At 43.8% G+C, this 24177-nt stretch overlaps 1 protein-coding gene across 10 annotated transcripts in view; it reads right to left on the bottom strand.

Moving 5' to 3' along the window:
• LOC147451812 (denosine deaminases acting on tRNA) overlaps positions 1 to 24177 on the bottom strand; it is a 205332-nt gene that overhangs the window by 19502 nt on the left and 161653 nt on the right. For 3 of the 10 annotated variants that reach the window (XM_086517673.1, XM_086517677.1, XM_086517678.1), the window contains exons 8-9: positions 21161 to 21248; positions 20507 to 21018 (exon numbers count right to left, since the gene is read on the bottom strand). The exons of 2 other annotated variants lie outside the window; for them this stretch is intronic. In XM_086517673.1, coding sequence (XP_086373799.1) covers positions 20905 to 21018; positions 21161 to 21248 — 202 coding nt within the window. In that variant the 3' untranslated portion in view covers positions 20507 to 20904. Of the gene's footprint in view, positions 1 to 20506; positions 21019 to 21160; positions 21249 to 21350; positions 21575 to 24177 lie in introns of those variants that run through there. 5 more of the 10 variants (XM_086517676.1, XR_015188829.1, XR_015188831.1 and 2 more) reach the window with 5 other exon arrangements.

Below are 24177 nucleotides of genomic sequence, written 5' to 3' on the forward strand. Positions count from 1 at the left end.
TTTGGCCTTGAGGCAAACAATGTAAGATTTGAATCTTGTCTTGGGCATTACAATCTTGCGACAAAAGGATATCCAAATCTCTTAAGAACTTCGTAAATATTGAGGTCACTAACTATGTACCAATGAGTGCACTTTCCATAGCCGATAGTTGTACTCGGTTTACCTTTGTTTCTCGAAATTCCATACTATACCTTTGCCATAGATGCCGAGGTTGTACCTTTGCAGGGGACACACCTTTGTTCAGGCCTTACTTTTGCTTGCAAGACTAGCTCAATGTCCAAGGCACCTTGGCAAGCATCCAAAATTCACAACGACCAATGACGCCCCCCTCAAAATGCTACCTAATTCTCTTTTGTTGCCTAGGTAGCCTTTTGAAATGCTGCTCGCAGTAAACAATGTGAAACATGGCCGCTTGAAGGAGGGCATCTCAAAATGCAAGACAAGCTTGGGGGGCTCATGGCGAATCATATCAACACACTCATTTGAGTTGTGTTGGCAAAGACACCCTCTCAAGATGCCATGTCGAGGTGCCATCACTAGCATACAATTTCCGAAACGTAGTCATGCAATGTCTAGAGCAAGTTGCTTCCTCGTTGGCATTTCAAAACGCTCAAGAAAGAAACAAGCTGCCCATTGCCACTTCCTCACTAGCGTTTTAGAATGTTGGCCGTCTTGCCATTGCCAAGGTTCTCCTAACCACCTCATCCCGATAGCATTTTAAAACGCACGGAGGGGAGCCAAAAACGCTACGAGCCACCATCAGTTAACTCCAAAACACTAGCATTTTAAGAAGCACTTTGCCGGCACCCCCTTCTACGAGCTCAAAGCTACTCTCTCAATGCACTCCTTTCCTCTTCTCCATGTGGTGATCTCCTCCCAAGATCCATGAGCCTAGGGTAAAGTAGCCAGTTTAGGGACGATTTACAAACAAGCCTTTTACTTTTAATATTATGAGGGGAGATTTTGCAAATCTAATCATTTTTTAATATTTAAAGATTGCATCAGAATCCTCATGAAAAGATGAATTCGATGATACCAAGATTGATATTTTATAATTTATTTTCAATGCTCCACTTGAGAAACTTCAATTTTGACATTTTTTGATGCATTAGAAACACTCAAGCTCCAACTTTGGTACACTTTTCAGCAAATCACTACAAGACACATAGGCAAGATTCTAAGAATATGCCAATTTTCTTGTTTCTAAATTGGGGGTGAGTCCATTTCAAACTTGGGGCCCAAAAAGATTCATCTCTAAATTGGCTACTTGACCCTAGAGCCAAGAGAGAATGCATGAGAGAAAAGAGAAAATGAGACAGAGTCTGTTGGACCAACCAATTGGGCAATGAAATAGATGATAATACAGTGAGAGTTGGGTGTACTCATATATTGTCCTTACCCCCCATGACAAAGTTGTTGTTCAAATCCAAAAGGTTGCATGTACCCAAGTGTGTGGTGGTATTTGCGAAACATGCGAGTCAAAAACCTTTTCAAGGATTACATATACATTTTATTAAGGTCCACTATCGGTAATGGAGACTAAATATGGTAAGTGATTTTCAATTATCAATCACGATCCATACACATCCTTGCAATTACTTGTAGTATCTGAGCAACCACAGTAGTTGTTTTTTAAGCTAACATACTATGAATGTGAGATTTTACAAACGTTGAAAAAAAAGTCATTTTCTTGAAGGATGATGGACACCTTTCACATCACTCCAATACCTTCACATTCTCTTAATCTAAGGGTGTGATGCTTTCAAGAGCCATAGACATTGAAGCGACCAGAGTAAGCTAGGAACATATAGGCCACATGTCAAAAATAATAGACATCCATCTTGTTTGATGGAAAGTTAAGGATCCTCACCTATTTCTTGGTTATGTTTGTAGAATTCAAGCATTGTGTCCCCCATCCAATTGAGTCCCCCCCCCACCAAACATGGATCAGATCCAAGATAGATCTATTAATATGTGCATTCAAGGGGGTGTACTTTGTGTAGTTCCATAGTCTCTCCACTAGGGTTGCTATATCCATGTTTCCATATTCAAAAAAAAATTCCATACTAGGATCATCTATTGCACCCAAGGAGATGCATGTCCACACCATCCGTTTGTCAAATTTGTGCATAAATTATTGATTTGGGTTTCGTATAAGGTAGTCTTTGGACAAGTGTCCTCCTTACCCCTTAGAGAGAGACATCTTGAAAATATCTAGATATTTGTTGGATGGAACTAGAAGCTCATTGGACCCCTCTTTAGCCCAACCAATCACATTCAAGCACACCATGTGGCTAAGCATAGGGAGAGTCTGACATGTGTCCCATATGCCCCTTGAGAAAAGGGTGCCCTTTGGGTGAGTGGGAGGTTAAGTCAAAGATTCGCCTAACTTTGGGACTTTCCGCCTCCTTTTTAGGGTCTCTTTTTGACTGAAGCACCTTCCTCATCAAGCATGACAAGCACCTCAAGCATCTTAGTCATCAAGCACGACAAGGACCTCAAGCACCTTAGTCATCAAGTACGACAAGCACCTCAAGCACCTTAGTCAACAAGTACGACAAGCACCTCAAGATTAGGTTGGGTTCCCACCTCAAGCTGAGCCCTTACCTAAGGTTAAAGGACTTTTAACACTAACTATTGGAGGTCTTTAATGAAGCTAACCCTGAGATCTTTTAAGCTCCATTAGATGCACATTGCTCTTTGATAGACTACCACCTTTTGGACCCGTATTGAGATGTAATCATCTCTCCTCTTTTGGTCCCCTGTTGAGATAAGTCTAGAAGCACTTATTGCACATTGCTCTTTGGTAGACCGTCTCCTTTTGGACCCCTATTGAGATGCAACCATCTCTCCTTTTGGTCCCCTATTGAGATAGGTCTAGAAGCACATGTCTCTACTCTAATTCTTGTTCCCATTTATTCTCTCACATTAAGTGATCGGTTTAATAAGAGAAAATCGTTTGGGTGAGCTAGATATTATTTTATGACGTTACCTCTCTTGAAATCATAGTCGTCCTCGACTATGAGGTAGAGAAGATAAAGCATAGTCATTAGTCCATGTTTCTTAGCGGATAGAGGATCCCTTTTTACCCTACGATAATATTCCAAGATGGATGACTAGTCCATTTGGTGCTTGGGAGACGTAGCTGCTGCAAGCATGTCTGCTCTTTAGTCCATATCATACTTCCAAAGTAGAGTGAAAATTTCTACTTGGTGTTTGGGAGACATCGTCACTACAAACATGATTCTAAGCATGCATACTATTTAAATTTGTGCACAATAAAAAGAGAACTAGTCTTATAAGACAAAAACATTGTTCATTCAAAATGCATTTCCATATGCTTACTCTAGTACAACATTGTAAGCATTGACAAGGTTCATATTATCCTTAAGCTAGGTTCCTTGCATCCATTTAGCATCTTAGAAAGGATATTCTTTAACTTAATAAGATATCTTCAGATAATCTTACCATTTCTTAATACCTTGTCTTCAAGTCATATGATGGACTTAGATTGAAGTACTTCTTCTTGATCTTCAATTTTTGGAGGGTCTGCAACTATTGTTTCTTTTGATGGAGCACCTTTGTAAGGCTTATATAGGTTCTCATAGAAAACATTGTGCTTGAGTCAATGGTTGGGAAGCTTCAATTAATAATCCATTTCATTGACTGGCTTAAGAATTTTAAGGACCATAGTATCTTTTTGCTAGTTTAGCATCATACTCTTGGTGGTCCGTAGAACTCTTACCCGTAGTATGCTTTAGATGAGCTTTGAGAAACTTTAGCAAGACCCAATCATTTTCCTTAAAGGCTAAGGCTCTTCTGTCTTATTTGCAGCAGGCCTTTTTGCCTTTCCTGTGAGATGGATATAACCCCTTTAACCTTTGAAAAAGATTCTTGTAGGTCTCGGCTATATCCATAGCAGCAGCAGAGAAGATCTTACCATGTACTTTTAGTAAGGGACTTTTGGATCTTCCTTCTTTAACCTCAAAAGGTACTTTCCCAATAGAAGTATGTACAATATCATTGCACGCATACTTTATAAGAGGTAGGTACTTCTATCATTGAGAACATTGATCTACTTCCATGACATAGGCTTTTAGTATTCTCAAGAATCGTTAGATTAGTTATTTCACTTTGGTCATCCGTTTGTGGATGATAGGCCGAAAGAGAAATTTAATCTACTTCCTAGATTCTCAAAGAGACCCTTCTAAAACTTACTGGTCATTCTAGAATCTTTGTCCGACACTATGAGTGTTGGAAAGCGATGATGCTTGAAACTTTGAGATCTCAAGAGGATTGCCATTTGATGTGCCTTAATAGTCTTTTTGACAGGCATAGAGTGTGTTTTCTTGTTAAGCATGTATACTGAAATAATCCAGGTTGCTTCCCTCGATCAAATTTCAACTTTTGGTATACCACGCATTTTAAAACATACTCTTGTATGTTTACTTTTCATGGTACACCAACAGAATACATTTCTATTCCTTGAAGAGTAGATTATGGATTCCCTCTTTGCACTGCATAAGGAGAAGTATGGGATTCATACAGATTTTCTTATTGTATGGGTGAGTAACACATAGCCTATTGCCGTTTGGAAGATAACCATCCTTCAAGGTGAATGGTTCTTTTTTTCTTCCCTATTGCAAAGGCTGTAATTACGTGCTTAAAGTTTCAATCAGGAGCATACTCATCTATCATAAAAGATAGATCATTGTGAGTTGCTATATACACCACATTTACCCTTGGTCGTTGTGAAAGTGCATCGACCACTTGATTGTGCTTGTTAGCAATGTGAGCAATATGAAATTTAAATTGAAAAAAAAAGTTTGCCCACCTCATTTGTTTGTCGGAGAGCTTGATTTGCGTCATTAAGTTCTTGAGGCTTTGTGATCTATTTGTAGGATGAATGGAGTCCCCAAGAGATAGTGTTTCCACGTGTTTAGGGCATATAGAATAGCTAGTAGCTCTTTTTCGTATTTTCTCAATACTCACTTATCGAAGTTGAGTCTTTCTCTCATATGCTATGGCATGCTCTTCTTGAAGCAAAATAGCTCCAAGGTAATCACCACAAGCATCACATTGGACCTTAAATGGCTTTGAGAGATCTAGTAGTGTGAGCAAACGTTGAGAGATAAGCTTCTCAAAAGCTTCTTGCACTTTTGCAGTCCATGAATACTTAACGTTCTTTTTTTTGTTAAGTCATGTAATGGGCCTGCTATTAGCGATAACTTTTTCTATGAAGCATCTATAGTATGCACACATACCTATGAAGCTTTGTACCTTCTATAGATTCCTTGGATTAGAACATTCTTTTATTATCTCTAACTTTGTTGGATCCATACGGGTGCCATCTTTAGATATAATATAACCTAAACATTGAATCTCTTGTAGGATAAATTCACTTTTCTTTTGATTAATGAAAAGCTTATTCTCTCTCACAACTTGAAAGATTACCTCGAGGTATCCCTTGTACTTCTCGAGAGAATTTGAATGGCATGAAGATTTTTGTCCATCATGAGTTTGAATACGTCTGGAGAATTTGTCAGGCCAAAACTTGTAAATTATCAAATAGATTTTCTGCCCGCGGCATGGGAAATCTATTTTTGATAGTGATCTTATTTAGTGCTCTATAGTCGGCACACATGTGATATGTGTCATCTTTCTTTTGCACTAAAAAGCAATGGTGAACAAAATGGAGAGGAGCTAGACCTCACCATCCCTTTTCCACCAATTCATGCACTTACCTCATGATCTCCTCTTGCTGAGCTTGTGAAACTCGATAAGGAAGCTTTCTAGGGGGTGAGCTTCTTGGTAGGAGCTCAATTGCATGGTCATCACCCCTCATTTTAGAGGTAGTTCACTAGGGATGTCATCAATGAAAACATCTTGGAATCCATTTAGGAAATTAGACAACTCTAATTCCTCTTGATTCCCTTTATTGCAGGGATATGGTGTTCCCCAACTCATTAGAATCTATATACATGCTCTCTTGCCGGTAGGTGAAGTAGATTCTCCTTTTAGGGAACTTCATGTTGGAAACCATGCGGTTAAACCATGGTGCCCCAACAATAACATTCTTATGTTTGAGAGGGGAGATGAAGAAATCCTTTTTGTCCACATAGCTTTGGACATGAAGCCTTAATTTTCCAATTAAGGAAGTAACTGAGACGTCTTGTCCCTTGATAGCTCCACTGGCTTTCAATGCATCTCCCATCTTGTGGGCTTGTATGCCTAGCTTAGTGGTCAACTCCGTGGATATGAAGTTGTGAGTTGAACTAGGGTCAAACAAAATAAAGGCATCATGCTCTTGCATCTTTTTCGAAGCATAGGAAAGGAGAAATCATAGGCAATGAGCATCCTCTTTTGGAGCTTCAAACATAGAGGATCTAGGAGTCTCGTTGCGGGAAATTCTCTAGGGACAAGGACGATAACCATGGCCTTGCTTTCCACACTTAAAACATTTGTGGTCTTTACGAAAAGCTTCTACATCTTTAGGAGAGAGTTTATATTTACCTTTGTAAACTCCCTTCTCCTTGGACCGATTGTGTTGTTGTTGGAATAGCCTTGGTAAGAATTTTGGACATTGGTTTTCCTCTTGGCATCACTTTTGTCTTTATTTTCCATGGGCTTGACATTCCGTCTAGCCCCTTGTTGGAAATTGATGCGCAAAGCAACCATGGTGTGGTGGATTACTTTGGTGATAGAACCAGGCCGTTGACAGTTGACATACTCGACCATCTCTTTGGGTAATGCCGCACAGAATTGTTGCTTTTGCTCGACGAAGTCTATCTTTTGAAAGACAATAGCCTTGAGATATAAAACCCAAAACTTGTCCACATGTTTGTGGATAGACTCATAAGAGAGAAGACTCAAACTCCGCCATTCAGTGAGCACTTTGTCCTTTACATCCCTTGCAAGGAATTGCTTCATGATGGAAACTCGTAGAGTTTTCCCTATCTTTGGGGCTTCCCCGTTGCCACAAAGGCTTTCCCACCATTGACGAATCAATTTTTGGAAGTGCATAGCTACATGGCGTAGCTTGGAGGACTCCGTGAAGCCCTCGTCTCCAAAGGCCGCATCAAATTGTTGGATGAAGGCCAATACTTTGTCGGTAGCACCAAAGGTGCCATTATAGGTGAGAAAAGAGATACTCTTTCCTCGCTCATTGAACTTCTTGAGCTTTTGTGAGGACCTTCGCCATGCAGGATAAGATTTGCGATGTCCTCCCCTCTTTTATTCTCTAGGAGAATAACTATTGCTTTCGTTGAAAGAGGAGGAAGGTGAAGAAGAAGGAGAAGAGGGTGACCTCTTTCTTGTCCTTTTCTTCCTTTGTTTCCTCTCTTCCTTTTTTGAAGTGATTATGGGTTGAACATTTTCCTCTGGGGAGGAGTTGACGATTGTATAGTCCGTCGTCTTCGTGGAACCACATCTTCACAAGAACTTAGGGATTCATTACTTTCTTGTTCCTCCTCTCATATGGAAGAGAGTCTTCTTTTGAGGGTCTCATCAAGAGGCCTCCTAAGCTCTCTCTCCTCTTGGAGAGGAAAGATAAGCACGAAGTTGAGTAACTTCGGCTTACAAAGCGGGGTTGCTCATAGCTTTGTTGCAACCTAGTGACAAGATAATTAGCAAACATGGTGGCATCATCATTAGCACCTTCATGTGCAAAATCAAAGTTATCAATGTTCATTCTACTCTCTTGGTTATTGTCAACCATGTTAATTAAACTTATGTGTTTACTAAGTGTATGCTTTGGCAATTCAAAACCTTAGTTGCTACTCCTCTTAGCCTTTGAAAATAGCACTTAGGTATCTACACCCACGGCTCGAATTGGTTAATTATAGAGTAGTGGAATGATTCTAACATAGCGAAGTTGTCGAGGGATAGCTCCTCTCAAACTTCTTATGACTCAATAATGGTAAAGCCGTAGGAAAGTCTAAAAAGACTCCATTATTAAAACCAAAGCTCCCGAGGTGTGCGCCATATCCTACATAGTGGGCTCAAAAAAATCGATAATAGATCCCAGTCCCACTTACCCTAATATAATTAACAAAACCAACCATTAATAGGCTACTCAAGGACCTCTCTTCTTAAGCAAGAAAAGAAAAATAAAATGCTCTGAGACCAATGTAATGGAAATGGCCTATGAACTTTGAGAGTAGTGGAATTAAAAAATTAGATAAAGCACTTTTGTGAGATTACTTTGTGAGCATAGCAGGTGAACTTAATTGATGGTAGCAACATAAACATGGTACTTAGCTAACTTGGCATGAACAATACTTTTGCAAGAGAGAGAGTTCAGAGAACATGACATCAGTTGAGGACCGGATTCATACGGAGCCAATCCCCCCTCCAATAGGCATTTGTATTATAGTTTCTTCCATCAAGAGCGACTTGGTACAATACAATCTTTGAGTTCCTTACGACCTAGGTGATGCAATGAAGATAAAAAGCTTCATCACAAGCATAACATAAACTTTGTAGAAAGCATGAACTATCCCAAGCCCCAGTCCCAAGGGCTCAAACACCTTCGAAGGTGGAGAGAGCTAGCGGGGAATGATGGTAGGGAGGAGGAAGAAGAAACATTCCATAAGAAAAAGAAATAGTTCCTCACTTATCATCACTCTTCTTGCTAGTATACATAATAGCATAGTAATGAAGATGAAGAAGATGTAAAGCTTAAGCATTGAAGCATGGCTCTTGGTTGGATTTGCATTCCATAGCCAAGAGTGTTGGTATAGGTTCTCACTTCTCATACGCTTGGAGAAGGAGGTGGAGTTCCTCTACTTTCACCAAGTGAGAATGAATCCACAAAATGAGTGTGTGAGAGGTGTATACCCCCTAGCACACCCCTTGCTTGCTTAAGGCGAGTTCTACCTTTTTCTCATGCCTCAAGCTCATTGGACCCCTCTCTCCCTAGCCAATCACATGCAACATGCATTTGAAGTCCATGGGTAGTCTTTGGACAAGTGTCCTCCTTACCCCTTAGAGAGAGAGAGAGAGCTTGAAAATATCTAGATATTTGCTGGATGGAATTAGAAGCTCAATGGACCCCTCTTTAGCCCAACCAATAGCATTCAAGCACACCATGTGACTAAGCATAGGGAGAGTCTCATGTCTCCCATGTGCCCCTTGAGAAAAGGGTGCCCTTTTGGGTGAGTGGGAGATTAAGTCAACTTTGAGACTTTACCCCTCCTTTTTAAGGTCTCTTTTTGACTCAAGCATCTTACCCCCCATGCATAAGAAGCTTCTCAAGCACCTTCCTCATCAAGCATGACAAGCAACTCAAGCACCTTAGTCATCAAGAACGACCAGCACGTCAAGCACCTTAGTCATCAAGCACGACAAGGACCTCAAGCACCTCAATCATCAAGCACGACAAGAACCTTAGTCAGCAAGTACGACAAGCACCTCAAGGTTGGGTTGGTTCCCATCTCAAGCACAACCCTAGCTTGCATAAGGTCAAAGGACTTTTAACACTAACTATTGGAGGTCTTTCATGAAACCCTAAGGTCTTTTAAGCTCCATTAGATGCACGTTGCTCTTTGATAGACTACCTCCTTTTGGACCCGTATTGAGATATAACCATCTCTCCTCTCTTGGTCCCCTGTTGAGATAAGTATAGAAGCACTTATTGCACATTGCTCTTTGGTAGACCGTTTCTTTTTGGACCCCTATTGAAATGCAACCATGTTTCCTTTTGGTCCCCTGCTGCTGAGATAGGTTTAGAAGCACATGTCTCTATTCTAACTCTTGTTCCCGTTTATTCTCTCACATTGACTGATCAGTTTAAAATGAGAAAATAATTTGGGTGAGGTAGATATCAGATTTTATGACACTTCTTCCCCTTTTGCTAGGGTTTAGTCCCGCGACCAGGATCAGTAGGTTGACGCGGTTTAGGGCTAGGGTGCCCAATCCTCTTCGTTTTCAGTGGCTTGATACATTAGCAGTTTGTGACATCCACTCTTTGTGATGGAAGAGTATTTGTTCATGATTACGTCTGAAAAACAGCTAAAATTAGCTTTAAAATATCCGAGGGTCATTCAATTTTTCATATCAGAGTTCTTGATATTCTGGCATAGCAAGATTAGCCATCACACTGAGACCGTGTTATCTATAACGGGTATCTCGATGCACTAAAGTTACATACCTAGGCAATCTCCATCACGATGCAACACAGATGCTTACATATGCATGTTACAAGACACAACAAACAACACTGCTCAGCATTTTTCCTAGACAAACAGTCTTAGAGGCATGAAGCTACTCAACAACCATCTCCTTATCCGCCCCGCAAATAACTTAAAAAGGTCCGGTCCATGAGCTTAGAGGACTGATACAACCAAACGATCCCCAGACCGATGCTGCATCGCTTGGAGATTCCGAACATACAACAAAACGCTCCCTAGACACCCAATTTGTGTCGTTCAAAGATTTCCAGCATACAACTAAACGCTCCTCAGAAACCTGATGCTTCCTAGACATCTAATTTACGACGTTCAGAGGTTTCCAACATACAACTAAATGCTCCCTAGACACCCAATCTGCGTCGTTCAGAGGTTTATAACATGAACACTCCTCCCAGGAAAGCCGGATATAAAATATTCGTACATTTTCAAGCATCAAGTTTCTGTTCAGTACTTTCAAACCATTAAAACCAACATTAAACTAGAATTAAAAAAACTCAAATCGGCACCAAGACAAGTTTAAAACAGAAAACATCCATTTCAAACAATCTCCAAATAGTATTTTCGAGCAATTTCTCAGAAAAAGTTCAAAAAGTGTCCAACTTAAACTCAAAAGCATTCTCGGTGTATCTTGGTGAATTGAGCTTGAAAAGATGAATGGCTTTCCATTCTGAGGCTAGCACCAATATTAGGATTAAGTTTCTTCTATAAGGTTGTAGCCGACTGCAACATGGTCCATAAGATCTTGAATGGTCGAAACTGGCTTGGATAGTCAGTGTTCCCAGAGCGGTGATGGCAATCCAATGATATAGCAATCACATTGGGTCACCAAGGTTATCATCTCAAAGAGAGACATCTGATGATAGATGTCTCTATTAGGAATTCTATGGCAAGCACTTGAGGATGCCCCACTTTGCCAGAAGTTGCACTTCAAAGAAAGATGTTATGTAACTTTGGGCAATTTTTTTTTCTTGAAAGCTTGTCAAATTCTTGGAGTGTGTGGCTTGGTAGCTATAGACGTCCACCACTACATGGCAATGTCTCTAAGAAATATGGTAGCTCGAAAGATCTTTGATTCGTCTGAGTAGTTCCTCATGGCATTAATGTTGTCAAATTGCTACAAAATTGTAGAGCTTTTATTGGATATCTCTCTCCCAAAAAAGGCGCACATTGGGGGGGGAGGATTCTCATGAAAGTTGGAAGCACCATCTTGCATTGCCGGCTCTTGGAAGGACCGGTATGCTTTCAAAAAAGCACATGTCTGAAGCTCTAATACTACTGTAACACGTGCCAATGAAAAAGAATAGATTGCACAAACCGAACAGACTTCAAAAGCTTCAAAACAATTGAACTAAAAGAGAGACATTGCATACAAGACACGGAAATGCGAAGAGAGTACTAGCCGCAAACTGTGGCGCTTCTTTCAATATTTTTTTATACTCCTTCAACTCAATACAACGGCAACAACACGGTAGCATGCTAGAGAGTGAGCCATCCAAAAGCAATTATATGAAAAGCTTGTAGTCTAAAAGCATATGATCTCCAAAAACTAGCACCCCATGGGCTCTCCGTACAAACTGTCATGTAAGCACCTATAAGCACGATTTACGGAAGCGTTTGTATAACCTGCCATGTTAGCGCAGATCGCGAAAATCCATACTGGAGAGAACATAGTGGCAAATGCTCAATGGAATCATGGCCATTATCTCACAAAATAAGTAAAGATTAGAGAGATGGAAGAGCAGGTTGCCAAGCTCGAAACAAAGATAGAGTTCCAAGCGGCACAACACAAGAATGCCTTACGCGAGACGAGGATGCTTATTCAGACAGGGCTTTGGACAATTGGCTGAAGTCATGAGATATCAAGATCAGAGATGCCTCGGGTTGTTTTTGCTAGAACTCTGCAGACACAGGGGGAGTCTCTTGAGGAGATCAGACAATGGGAGAGATTCACAGAGGGAGATCACTAACTTCTTTAGAGCGGAGACTCAAGAGTCAGATGAGCAAGCTGCACATCAGACTTCAGAGTCTGCCTGTACCAAAGATTTATTGACTAATAGAGCCATTAAACTTGGGAGAGCTAGATGCCCACGTCTACGAGGGCCACCACGAAATTGATGGAGGCTCCATTAGTGGATACCAAGGAGAATATCCGAAACATTCTCTCGCAATTTTTTTGTGAACAAGGATAATTTTGTCCGCATCCTACATTAGTCTTGGTCCACCTAGGAAGCGTGAGAGTTGGTTAGTCTTGCTTCTACCAAGGTTTAGGCCCCTGCTGGCTAGGGTGCCCAACCCTCTTAGTATTCAATGCCTTGACACGTTAGCAGTTTGTGACACTGGCATTGGTATATCCTTGGACTTTGGGGCATCAACACGCTCAAACAATCTCTACTTGCTGTAGTGTGGCCCCTCTTTGATGTGAGTAGGTGGTATTGGAGCAGCTATCTAAAGGAGGTCCATGAGCTGTGACTTGTCCTCCACTAAGTATGTAAGTGAATGGCGCAGGGTCTCCCTCTGTCTCTCAATTTCACGCAAGAAGCGACCAAGCTATGTCTGCTCTCTCGGCTCCCGCATCCCGTAGTACTGAAAGTGTGGGCTATCTTGTGAAAAGGGTTGTACATCTGTCATGTATACTCTTGTATGATGGGCATATGCATACATAGTGCTCATTGTTCTCCACCCCACCTCTTCAAACCCTCCAGATTCTCCAATCTTTATCAACTTGTGCTGCCCGTCCAACCCCAATCTAGATCTAGTTTGTGAGATGAAATCGTGAAATGTCATGTTGTCACTCTAGCACTATGTGTGTGTGTGTGTGTGTGTGTGTGAGAGAGAGAGAGAGAGAGAGAGAGAGATGCAATGAAATGTACTATTATCTTCAAAAGGCCAAAAGCTACAAACATATGATCTGTGTTACAACCGTCTGGAATGAGCATAAATGATTGAAAAATAGAGAGAAAGAGTAGGGGAGATACTCATGCGTGAATTGCATCATGGGTCCCTGCAATGACCTATGAGATCAAAAGTTGAATAAGAGATGATCTAAAAACTACTAAAATGATATATATGGAGTGTGGCTAGGGGCATCAAATAGTGACAAGAGGCTACAATACAAAGGATCAAACTATGGAGGTGGGTACGAGGGGCAGGGGAGGAATAATCCCATTGAGGGCATGGGTCTCTGAAATATGTTATCTATCTCCTCCCGAGAAAAAAAGCGAACAGGCCTTGTTCAGTATCTTATAATGATAGCCTGGGTCCTCTTCTGTAAGCAACGTCGGTACAACAGCTGTATCTGAATGGCTCTATCCACCAAGATGCCTTGTGTAAGAGCCCTGAATGTACCCTACCTGCCTACCTAAAAGGTGAAAAAATCTGTCATCTCTTCGTAGAGGCTCTCGGTGAACAAGTAAGCTTCCTCTCAAAAGTGTATCCCTGAGATGCTAATCTCTAGCAAGTATAAATCAAGACATCTCAATCCATGACTCTGGAAAGTGCTCCAAATCCGTCCTTGAATGAGAGTGGCAAATGAAATGCTTCTTGTCCTCTAGTGCCAATCTACAAACTCGGCACTCAGAAGCACTCCATTGTATCTCCCAACCTCAATCTCCAACTGGTGTGAGGAAGTTCATATTTGACCAATGGTACATCTCCACTGATGTCCATATATCTAGGATGAACGATAAATTGATCCTCAATAGTACAAAAAAAATGCTTCTTGTGGAAAGACATCTTTGTGTCCAGCTCTGACATAGGTGTAAGCCATGTCCTGCTGATATCAACCGGAGTAATACTGATATCAACCGGAGAAATACTGCTGAGTTAGTTGATTACATATCTGCTCAAGCTCAGAGGAGGAGCATCGACAAAGTACTGAATGGTAGTTTGTTGATACTAAATCCATGTAGTTCAATCCATGCTGACATATGTGCATACCAACAGGTAAGTGTCTCCCTTCTCTGCAAGCTGTCTAGAGGACTGTAGGGCTATCCAAGCATATCTGTGTCTCGGAAACTCCCATGGGCAGAGAGAGAGAGAGAGAGAGAGAGAGAGAGAGAGAGAGAGATGAAATAAAATGAAATGATATATTAACGTCTTCAATATGCCAAAATGACCTATGAGACCAATCCAATGTGATGCCATGCCTGGGTACAAAAATAGAAGAGATACTAAAATGAACTTACAGGTGCTACTAGCTAGAACCGTGTGAGATAAGTGTGACTACTAATACAATGGTGCCCAATACAAGAGGGTGATATAATGGGTGATGAATCCATCCTCATCTGTACAATGGATGTCGAGATAGTATGGCTTGAATCCTGTGCTGTGGTCTCCATCCATACTCTGAAGCTCCTCTCCTTAGTCATGGGCGTCTCAATCTCCCTAGCTCCAATGCTAGGTCGATAAGAGTACTGAGGGTGTGAGTATGAGCTGAGCTTTGCAATGGTGGCTGCTCCTCTATCTGTCCGGTGTCTCGTGTAAAGAAATCAGTAATCTGTCTATGGGATTGTCTCTGTCAAGATCTCTTTAGTGAACTATCTCTGTGTCTGTGTAACTCAAGTAGATACAGTCCAAGTCATCTCTGGTCTTGATAGTTCATGACTCTAGAGAAGGTTCCGAAGCCCTCTCTAAATGGACACGACGACCCCACTGTATGTCATAATACATTGTGCACTGACATATATAATGTATCTCTGTTTGGCTCTGTATGGCATAGGCGGCATATCCTGCTAGCTGCAGGTATCCCTCTGAATCTACCAGTCTCAATCTCAAGCTGGTGTGAAGGTGTCCGTATCTAACCAATGGCACACCCTAACCCATGAGATAGATGTGTATCCATATAGATGGGTCGAATCACAAACCCATCACCTATAAGGTATCAAAGAGCTGGAGAGAGAGAGAGAGAGAGAGAGAGAGAGAGAGAGAGAGAGAGAGAGAGAGAGAGAGAGAGAGAGAGAAAAATGAAATGAAATGTTATATTAACGTCTTCAAAAGGCCAAAGTGACCTATGAGACCAGAAAGTTACAATGCGGTGTATCTGATACAAAGTCAGATTAACAAAATAAATTAAACTAGGATAACAAAATATAAATACTGCGGGATCCTAAACTAAGCAGTACAATGTGAAGACAATATGGGAGGGGAGTAGAGATCCATCTTCATCTGCACTCTGGACGACGAAAGAGTATGGCTTGAATCCTTTGCCGTAGCCTCATTCGAAATTGTGTAGCTCCTCTCCTCCCTCGGGGTCGTCTAGATCGCCCTAGCTCCAATGCTCGGTCTATGAGAATGCCAGTACTGCGGGTAGACCTCTCCACCGTCGTTGGTTGCTCCTTTGTCTGTTCTTCTGGGTGTACACTATCTAGTGTAAAGAAATCTGTGATCTGTCTCTAGGGATGTCTGTCTTCACCTCTCCTCAGTAAGGTTCCTCTATGCTTGTGTAACTCAAGTAGATAAAGCCCAAGACATCTTTGATCCTCGTAACTCATGACCCTAGATAGAGGCCCAAAACCTCTCTGAATAGACAGTGAAAACGACCTCGTATCTCATAGTATACTGTGCAATGACATATGTAATGTACTTCTGTCTCTGGCTCTAGATGGCATAAGCGGCATATTCTGTTATCTGCCGGTGTCCCTCTGAATCTGCCAATCTCAATCTCGAGCTGATGTGAGGACGTGCGTATCTGGCCAATGGCACAACGCAAACCATGCGAAAGATGCGTGTCCATATAGCTAGGTCGAATCACAAACCCATCCCCCGTGAGGTGGAGAAGATGCTCTCTATAGAAAGCCATCTTTGTGCCCAACTCTTGTAACGGCTCTATCCATGTCCTTCTCGTGTCCAGCTGGATCAAATCCTGACGGATGAGTCTATTAATCTCTATCCGTGTCAGAGACCTCAAGGGTGCCTGAAGAGAGTATTGAAAAGGAGGCAACCTATCCATGGTGAAACCATGATGTCATCTGAGCATACCAGCATGATGTGTCCCCATTAAAAGCTAATTGTCTGGAGGACTCTAGAGCCACCGTGGCATATTTGTCTCTGGTAGTATCCCATAGACTGTGTACAAAGGAGACTGATCTTGTGAGCGCCTCAATCTCCATAGGGGGGGCAGCTAATTCCGCTCGAATGATATCATGCGGTACAGAAACCTTGGCTCTAATCAGCCGAGAGATCATAGATACCAGGGGCTTCTCCATACGCCTCCACCCATCCTGGCGTATAGAAGGTCCCCAAACCAGCACCCCATATAACATAGTAGAGGCTACCAAAGTATCAAAGAGCCATAACTTTGTCCCATATAACATCCTCTCCATTCCTCCCAGAGCCGCACCGGCTCTAGTTAGTCTAGTCTCTGCTGCTCTTCTCAACGAAAATCTCGGCCCCGTGAAGACTACCCCCAGGTAAGTGTATGCATCTGTATACTCCACAATCTCTTGACCATATTTGAAAGTAGGTACTGATCTCCTGACCCATTGCGGTGTGGTGTTAAACACCATAACCTTTGTTTTGCCTAGGTTTACACCCACGCCACTATCCTTTGCAAAACTAAGTAGTGCGTCCAGATGTCGTTGCATACCTTCTGGTGAGTCACATATCGGTACAATATCATCAGCATAAAGCAACAATGGGATCCACGTCCCTGCTAACTGGGCACCCCCTGTCACCCTTTCTGTCAATGTAATCAGACACCTCATCCACATACATACCGAATAGAGTAGGAGACAATGGGCAACCTTGTTTCACTCCAATAGTAGAGTGAACTAAATCAGATACCCCATCTGGAGTGCGTACATGTCCCACCACTGATTTGTACAAAGCCATTATCCCCCAAATTACCTCTATGGGCACCCCCATCTCTTGCAGTCTGCGCATCAATCGAGCCCTTGGTACCATGTCAAATGCTTTGCGAAAATCCACAAAGCTACAATAGATCCGTCTCCCATGTGCTCTGCCCTCCTCAATGATGGCCCTGAGTGTCAGAATATGATCAAGAGTGGAGAAACCCCTCCTGAAGCCGGCTTGACCCTTTGCTCGTACACCCTCGCCCTCTGCCCAGCTACTCAGGTGTTGCTCCAAAATAGATGCATACAGTCGTGCCAATGTGTGTCCAACCATAATAGTGCGGTAATTCCCAAGCTCTGTACGGTCATCAGCCTTGAAGATGGGCACAATATTAGACAACCTCCAGGTCTCAGGTAATCCCTCACACATGGCACGATTAAAGAACACTGCGAGAACCTCCATCAGCATATCCTTGGCATGTATAAAGTGCTCCGCTACTAGACCGTCGTGATCATATGCCTTCCCGGTCCTCATCCTGTCGATGGCCCTTCGTACCATCTCAGGCGTAAAGAAAGTGCTCGTAGTTGGGCAAGGCTTGGTAGGGTCTGGAAGGGGTTCCTGTCCCGGAACCGTATATAATGATGTCGCATATTGGCCCCACACATCAGGTGAAGTAATCACTGGGGGAGGAGAGTGCTCATGGAAGAGTCGCCATGCCTCTCCGGAGTCCCTACTCAAGAACATCTGATATAAGTCTCGCTCCATCTGAGCTAGGTAAGCTCGCTTCTTCCGTCGCACAAGGCGTCGGAAAGCAATCCGAGACTGTTTGTAAGTGATGACTCCTAACAGAAGATCCCTCTGAAGCTGTGCCCTCATCTCTCTGCATTCCTCGTCATACCAACTATTCTGTGGCATGCTCCCAGCATGTCGTCTCTTACCCGCCTGAGTGTGTGGATATGCCACTGATGCAGCCCCATGCAGTGTCTCAGTCAGTATATTGGTGCACTCCTCCACTGAGAGGCCTGTACCATTTCTGCCAGCTGTGCCTTCCAATAGACGGTCCCAGATCTCCTCTATACAAACGAAATCAGTCTCTGTTGTAAATGTATAGCGGGTGTATGGCCTGCCTCCTGGTGTCTGGGTTGTACTATACTGAAATTCAACAGGCAGTGTCAATAGAGCATGATCTACTGCTATGCCCACTAGCCTGGCTCCCACTGTGAAATCCTGAATGCAGGGGATAAAGCTCGGTTGTGTCATAACATAATCTACTGTACTGGCCCCATGTCTATGTGGAAAGCATGTGAAACCGGCTGCTCCATGAAATCGCTGTAAGCCATTAGGTATGGCTAATCCATGTGTGGTCGTCATTTCCATGAGGTATCTCCCATACTCCGTTTGCTCTCTGTCATCTGAGCATCTGTCAAGCCCCAACTCACCCGCATCCAGCTCTCGAAGCACCTCATGTGAGGTGTCGTAGAAGACTGTTTGCGAGTTGCCCGTTCGGGCATTGAAGTCCCCTAGGAGAATGATATCACTCCCTTGAAAACTCCCAAATGTCATCATCTAGGATAGAGAAAGGCGACTGCCCTCTGGATGCGGCATACATTGATGTACTGGGAGGAAAGTAACATATGGCAATATATAGGAATCGACCTGCGTCAGGTCTCAGTCTCACCCACATATATCTAGCATGATCATCACTTCGTACAATATGCAGTAATGGTTGTAGTTCCTCTCTGAATAGCATTGCTACTCCTCCTGAACCTCTACTCCCGTGCTCAGATCTCGCATTTGTCCTGTAGCTGTTTCCCCTCTGTATCCCAGCACATGTGGCATTACCTGTCCAGGGGCCTGATGAGTCTCTGAGAAGAACACAATATCCTTGTCTTTGAAACTCTCCTCAAATGCACCCACGTCCAACCTCATAGACCCATTACAGTTCCAGGTAGCCATCTTCACTGTGGTCCCATAGGTCTCACACTGTCATGCAGTACGCCGCTCTAAAATCACCACCCGTCCATCTCTGTAGAAGGCTATCTTTCCCTTCTCCCTTGCCGCTGTAATCTCTGGCATTACCTCTCTCATATGTGCGAGCTGTGAGAGGGTCAGGTCATCACCGAGAAAAATACCTGTCTTTTTGAGAGTAGGCCTCTTCCTCAAGAATTCCTTCTTCTCTTCCGACAAGGGGAAGCGTAGTATGAGAGCTCTCCCCTTTGAAGACTCTCCCGGGCCATCACTTTTCTTACCTACCCTCCATGCCTTTGCGTGCAAAGGCTTTTCCATCCCCATCATGGATGTAAGGCTTGTGACCTCTTTCTCCCATTGTTTATGTCCTTGAGACCGGTCACTCTCACATGCAGTGCTCGCATCCGCCTTCTTTGTTCCTCTTTGAGAGTCATGTTAATAAGCGTCGGTGTACAAGGAGTTTCTTGACATTTCCCTTTCTTGGCGACCTGGATCCATTTTTCAGCCTCATCGGCCTTTTTCTATGTCCTTGTTATCATCTCCGCCCATGAAGATGTCTTTGCCACACTCAGCTTCTCTTCCTCTGTGATCAACCTTACCTATTCCTTAATTTCCTTGATTTCATCAATTACCGAGGGTTGAAATTCGCCTTCCTCTAGTCCATTGCTTACTCTATCAGCAAGCTCCTATTTAAGGGCTGAGACTTCTTTTTTGAGTACCCGTATCTCGGCGTTTGGGTTCTCCTGTTTGAGGGCTGATACTTCTTCTTTGAGTGTCTGTATTTCTGCGTTAAGGCTCTCTTTCTCCTTCTTCGACTGTGCGCCTTCATTGAAGACCATCTGAAGGAGGTTGGCCTTCTCCTTCCACCATCCTTCCATCTCTGTTTTCCACTCCTTCATTTCCCTCTCCATCTGCGCCATCCGCTTATTCGTGAGCATGAAGGTTTCCTTTGCTCGCAGCTTGCAAACAGATGAGACATTGGCGGCTTCTGTGTCCTGTGCAAGGTCTTCTTCAAGTGGATCCATTCCGGTGAGGCCCAAAGAATCAGAGAGAGAGAGAGAGAGAGAGAGAGAGAGAGAGAGAGAGAGAGAGGAGCGACAGATGGGCTGAAAGGAGGGGTGGGGGGGAGGGGGGGGGGGGGGGGGGGGGGGGGGGCTAGCTGAAAGAACTTTAAAAGTTTAATAGTTTAAGTTAAAAGGGGGGCGGGGGGGGATAGACTGAGGGGGAGTAAGTTAAAATTAAGTTAAATTAAGGGGGGGGGGGGGGGGGGGGGGGGGGGCTCAGCGCGATAGAGAGAGGGAGCAAGGCGGGCAGCGCGAGAGAGAGGGGGGGGGAGCAGCAGCAGGGGGTGCGGGAGAGAGCGCGAGAGAGAGAGGGTGCGGGAGCAGCAGGGGGAGAAGCGCGAGGGCGGGGCATTGGCGGGCAAGGAGCACGAGGGGCAGGGGCAGCAGCAGCGCACACAGAGAGAGAGAGAGAGAGAGAGAGAGAGAGAGAGAGAGAGAGAGAGAGAGAGAGAGAGAGAGAGAGAGAGAGAGAGAGAGAGAGAGAGAGAGAGAGAGTACAAAAAGAATCTTTTCTCACAAATTAGTAATTTCCACTTGGATTAGTGCCACATCAAATTTGCACAATGTTTTCTTAAGCCCCAAAAAAATGCTTGTTTGTAATGAAGCCGTAGGTATGGTGCGAAATTGTTAAGAACACTCATCTTCAGTCTATTAGGCATCTTAGAAATCTAGTTCTATTGATTGATGACCATAAGTATATTGACACCACGACTACTCGTTGACAAACAATTAAATTCTTCTGTCTGATCTTTCCCTTGTGTAGGGAAATGCACCCTTGTCATGTTGAGCACTCCAAGCCCCATCAGCATTGAACCAGCTTCTATGCTTTCTTGTTCCGTCTGGCTTTGGAGCTTGAGGAACAAACACTGGTTCATTTGCCATATTGAGTATCCCTACTCTTTACTAAGGAAGAAACACTGAAGATATGATGGCTTCAAAGCCCAATTGTCAAAAGGTGGGGCACTTAAAATCAACCTCTTGGATAGAGTGTATGGTACTGCCCGTTGCTGAAAGGATTACAGAAGGATCAATGAATGATGTTTAAGTTCCATGCCTTACAAAACATGAGCAAGAAAGTACTCATTTGAACCTTCCATAATAAAGCTTGCCTTCAAATTCACTAGTTATAATAGACACAGTTGGATGTACCTTCAAGTCAATGTAGGAATACTCCAAAAAGTTATCATGTGGTGACAGCTGAGCCTGGATTGTGATATATAATTCCATGAGTCCTTTCCTGTCAGTAGATTTTGTTTTTAAGAAATTCAAAAATTTGTGGTCGTAACTGACACAACTAACATTCCTAACTATTGACAATGTGCCTCCATAACACTACTGGAACCAGCTGTCCTGATTTTGTGCAATAAATTCAGCTTCTCACTGAAAGAGCACAAATATTCTTCTCTTACATCGTTTATATTTTTCAAGGGCACTCAGTAAGTTTGATTTTCCAAGATAACATTGTCACCATGAGACACTCCATCAAAAGGTCTTTGTGTTACTGTGTGTAAGCGAATGTGTGTTGCATATGACTGCATGTGCGCACATCTTTCTCCTGTAATTCTACACCCACGTTGCAGGTACTGGTTAGTAGGAATATAGTACTATTAGTCAACACTATGCATAATGGAGCTCATGGTTATATTGCCTTATGGATGACTACCATGAAGCAATATGTAGATTGCAATAAGAGTGCTAAGAGTGCATGGAGAGAGGGCCAGAGAAGAATGAGCGAAGAAGTGTAAGGGAGAGCAGATATGAACAACATTGAGAGCAGCTTCAAATTCACCCCCCAGCCTTGCACATCTTACTGACTTTTAAAATGTCTAAATGCACAAGAGCCACTTAGCTTTTGTTTCAGCCTTGCTCCCAAGTCACCCCAAATGGGCTCCCTCATATCTTTAGGTAATCTTGGAATTTTCCCAGCTAACCCACGAGTGTGCCTGGTCGTATGCCCCCTGAAAGCCCATATATTTATCTTTCGATACATACACTCTAGCTCTATTATGTCCCGCATACAGGGAGAGGGGATCTACTCTAAGACACCATCGGGATGGGCACCCGGCCGATGTGCCGACGTAGTGTGAACCCCGCCAATGTGGCCAGCCACACTTATAATAGGGAGGCCAAGGCCTCATTTGTAACTATCGACCCCCCCTAATAGAGTGCCAGTGGTTAGCCCGTGAGGCTAGGAGTGTGTGAGGTCACCTCGAGGAGGTGAGGCCGGGTGGTATGGGAAGCTCGGTCTTACACGTGCACGCCTATGTCCTCGGACGCTGGCCAACACGGAGGTGTTGCTAGATGGTGGCTATGGTCAAATGGTTCGTCCGACACGTATCTATAGGCGGCCCGTGTAGCCAGGAGATTCTCTCCGAGTGTTCGTTTCATGGTATTAGAGCCGGCATGGCTGCAGAAAGGACAACGTGCACACCTATGAATTGATTTGGGGTCAGATAATCTCAATTTTATGAAATTTTTGATGAAATGTTGTTTATTTATCTGATTTTCTTCTCATAAGCATGTGCGCAGGTGAAAATTATTTATTTTTTTGCTGAATTTTGATAAAAAAATCAGCAATTTAATAGGTGGGAATGCTGAAATTAGAAAATTGATTTCTTCTATTCTTATGCAATAGATCAAAGCGTTCGGTGATTTTTTATGTGATTTTCCATGAAAATCATAGAACTGCCCTTTAATTTGCTGATTTTGGAGTAAATTCAGCGTATTCCTCTCTTATTGCTCTCTCCGTGTTCTTTTGTATGAAAGAGCACAATGTAGAGAGAGAGAGAGAGAGGGGGGGGGGGGGGGGGGGGGGGGGGGGGGAGAGAGAGAGAGAGAGAGAGAGAGAGAGAGAGAGAGAGAGAGAGAGAGAAACCTTGCTGCTGCACTGCCTGCGCGTGACCTGCTGCTGCACTGCCGTGACTGATGCTGCCCTGCCTGCACGCGCAACAAGAGCAGCCCTGTCACGCACGCCCTGCTGCCTGTCAGAGTTCGCGCGAAAACCTGCTGCTGGGTTGTTGCGCGCCAATCTCTGCCCTGGTGCCTGTGCGAGCCCTGCACTGCCTGCCTCGCGAACTGCCAGCCGCCCTAGAAGCCCACCTCTGCAAACCCTAATTCCTCGAAACCCTAATCCCGTTAACACTAATTCCCTGAAACCCTAATCCCACAAACCCTAACTGCCTCAACCCCAAACCCTAACTATGCGCATCCTTCTAACGCCTGCAAGAGTTAGAGAGAAAGAGAGAAAGAGAGAGAGAGAGAGAGAGAGAGAGAGAGAGAGAGAGAGAGAGAGAGAGAGAGAGAGAGAAAGCCTCCAAAATTCCTATCGGGTCTTCCTTTTCCCGTTCGCCAGTCTAGCCCATTCTTCATGGCGGCTTTGCCAGTCCCGAGTGCTACGCACGGCACTCCATCACCACTTGCCTGTCGTGTGGACTGTACTGGCGACCTGTTGACACGCATTGACTCCAAAATACAACACTTGGCACAACATGCCTTGGTTGGCCGGATGATTGGTCTATCTCCACCTCGCTCTTCTATACGTGATTGGTGTCAGACTGCATTGGGCACTACTCAGGGACGGGTCTCGGAGCTTACATTTCTTGGCAGAGGCATATTCATGGTACGTCTTTCAGATCACGCCACTGCCTCAACTCTCCTGGCTTGGTCTCCGTTACTCTCTGATCGCAGGATGATATACTTGACGAGGTGGTATCCCGAGTTTACTACTGAGGAGTTTGACAGTCGACACCTTATTCCCAGATTCCCTCTGACGCTCTCCTTCCCGGATATGCCTCTCCATTTTATTGATGAGCATCTCCTTCAGATGATTGCTGCTCATTTTGGCACAATAGTTCCAGGATCCTGCATCTTCTCCTCTGGTCCACCTCGCATTCAGGTCCTGGTGTTTGGGGATACTTCATTACCAGATACAGTTACTGTGGCTGTGCGCGATCGAGACTACTCTTGCCGAATGGTAGTCACTGGCCGCCCAGGGCAGTGCTTACGTTGTCACGAGATGGGACACTTGGCAAGAGATTGCCCCACCCTGCCACGCCATCGACGACAACAACAGCAGGCTCCTGGCACTCATGCTCAGTCACGTGGTCAACGTCAACAACCGGTTTCTCCTACTACTACTCGAGCACCTCGACAGCCTGCAGGTGCTC

The sequence above is a fragment of the Adiantum capillus-veneris genome, chromosome 8 (assembly GCF_014529385.1).
Source record: "Adiantum capillus-veneris isolate H3 chromosome 8, ASM1452938v2, whole genome shotgun sequence".
Lineage (NCBI taxonomy): Eukaryota > Viridiplantae > Streptophyta > Polypodiopsida > Polypodiales > Pteridaceae > Adiantum > Adiantum capillus-veneris.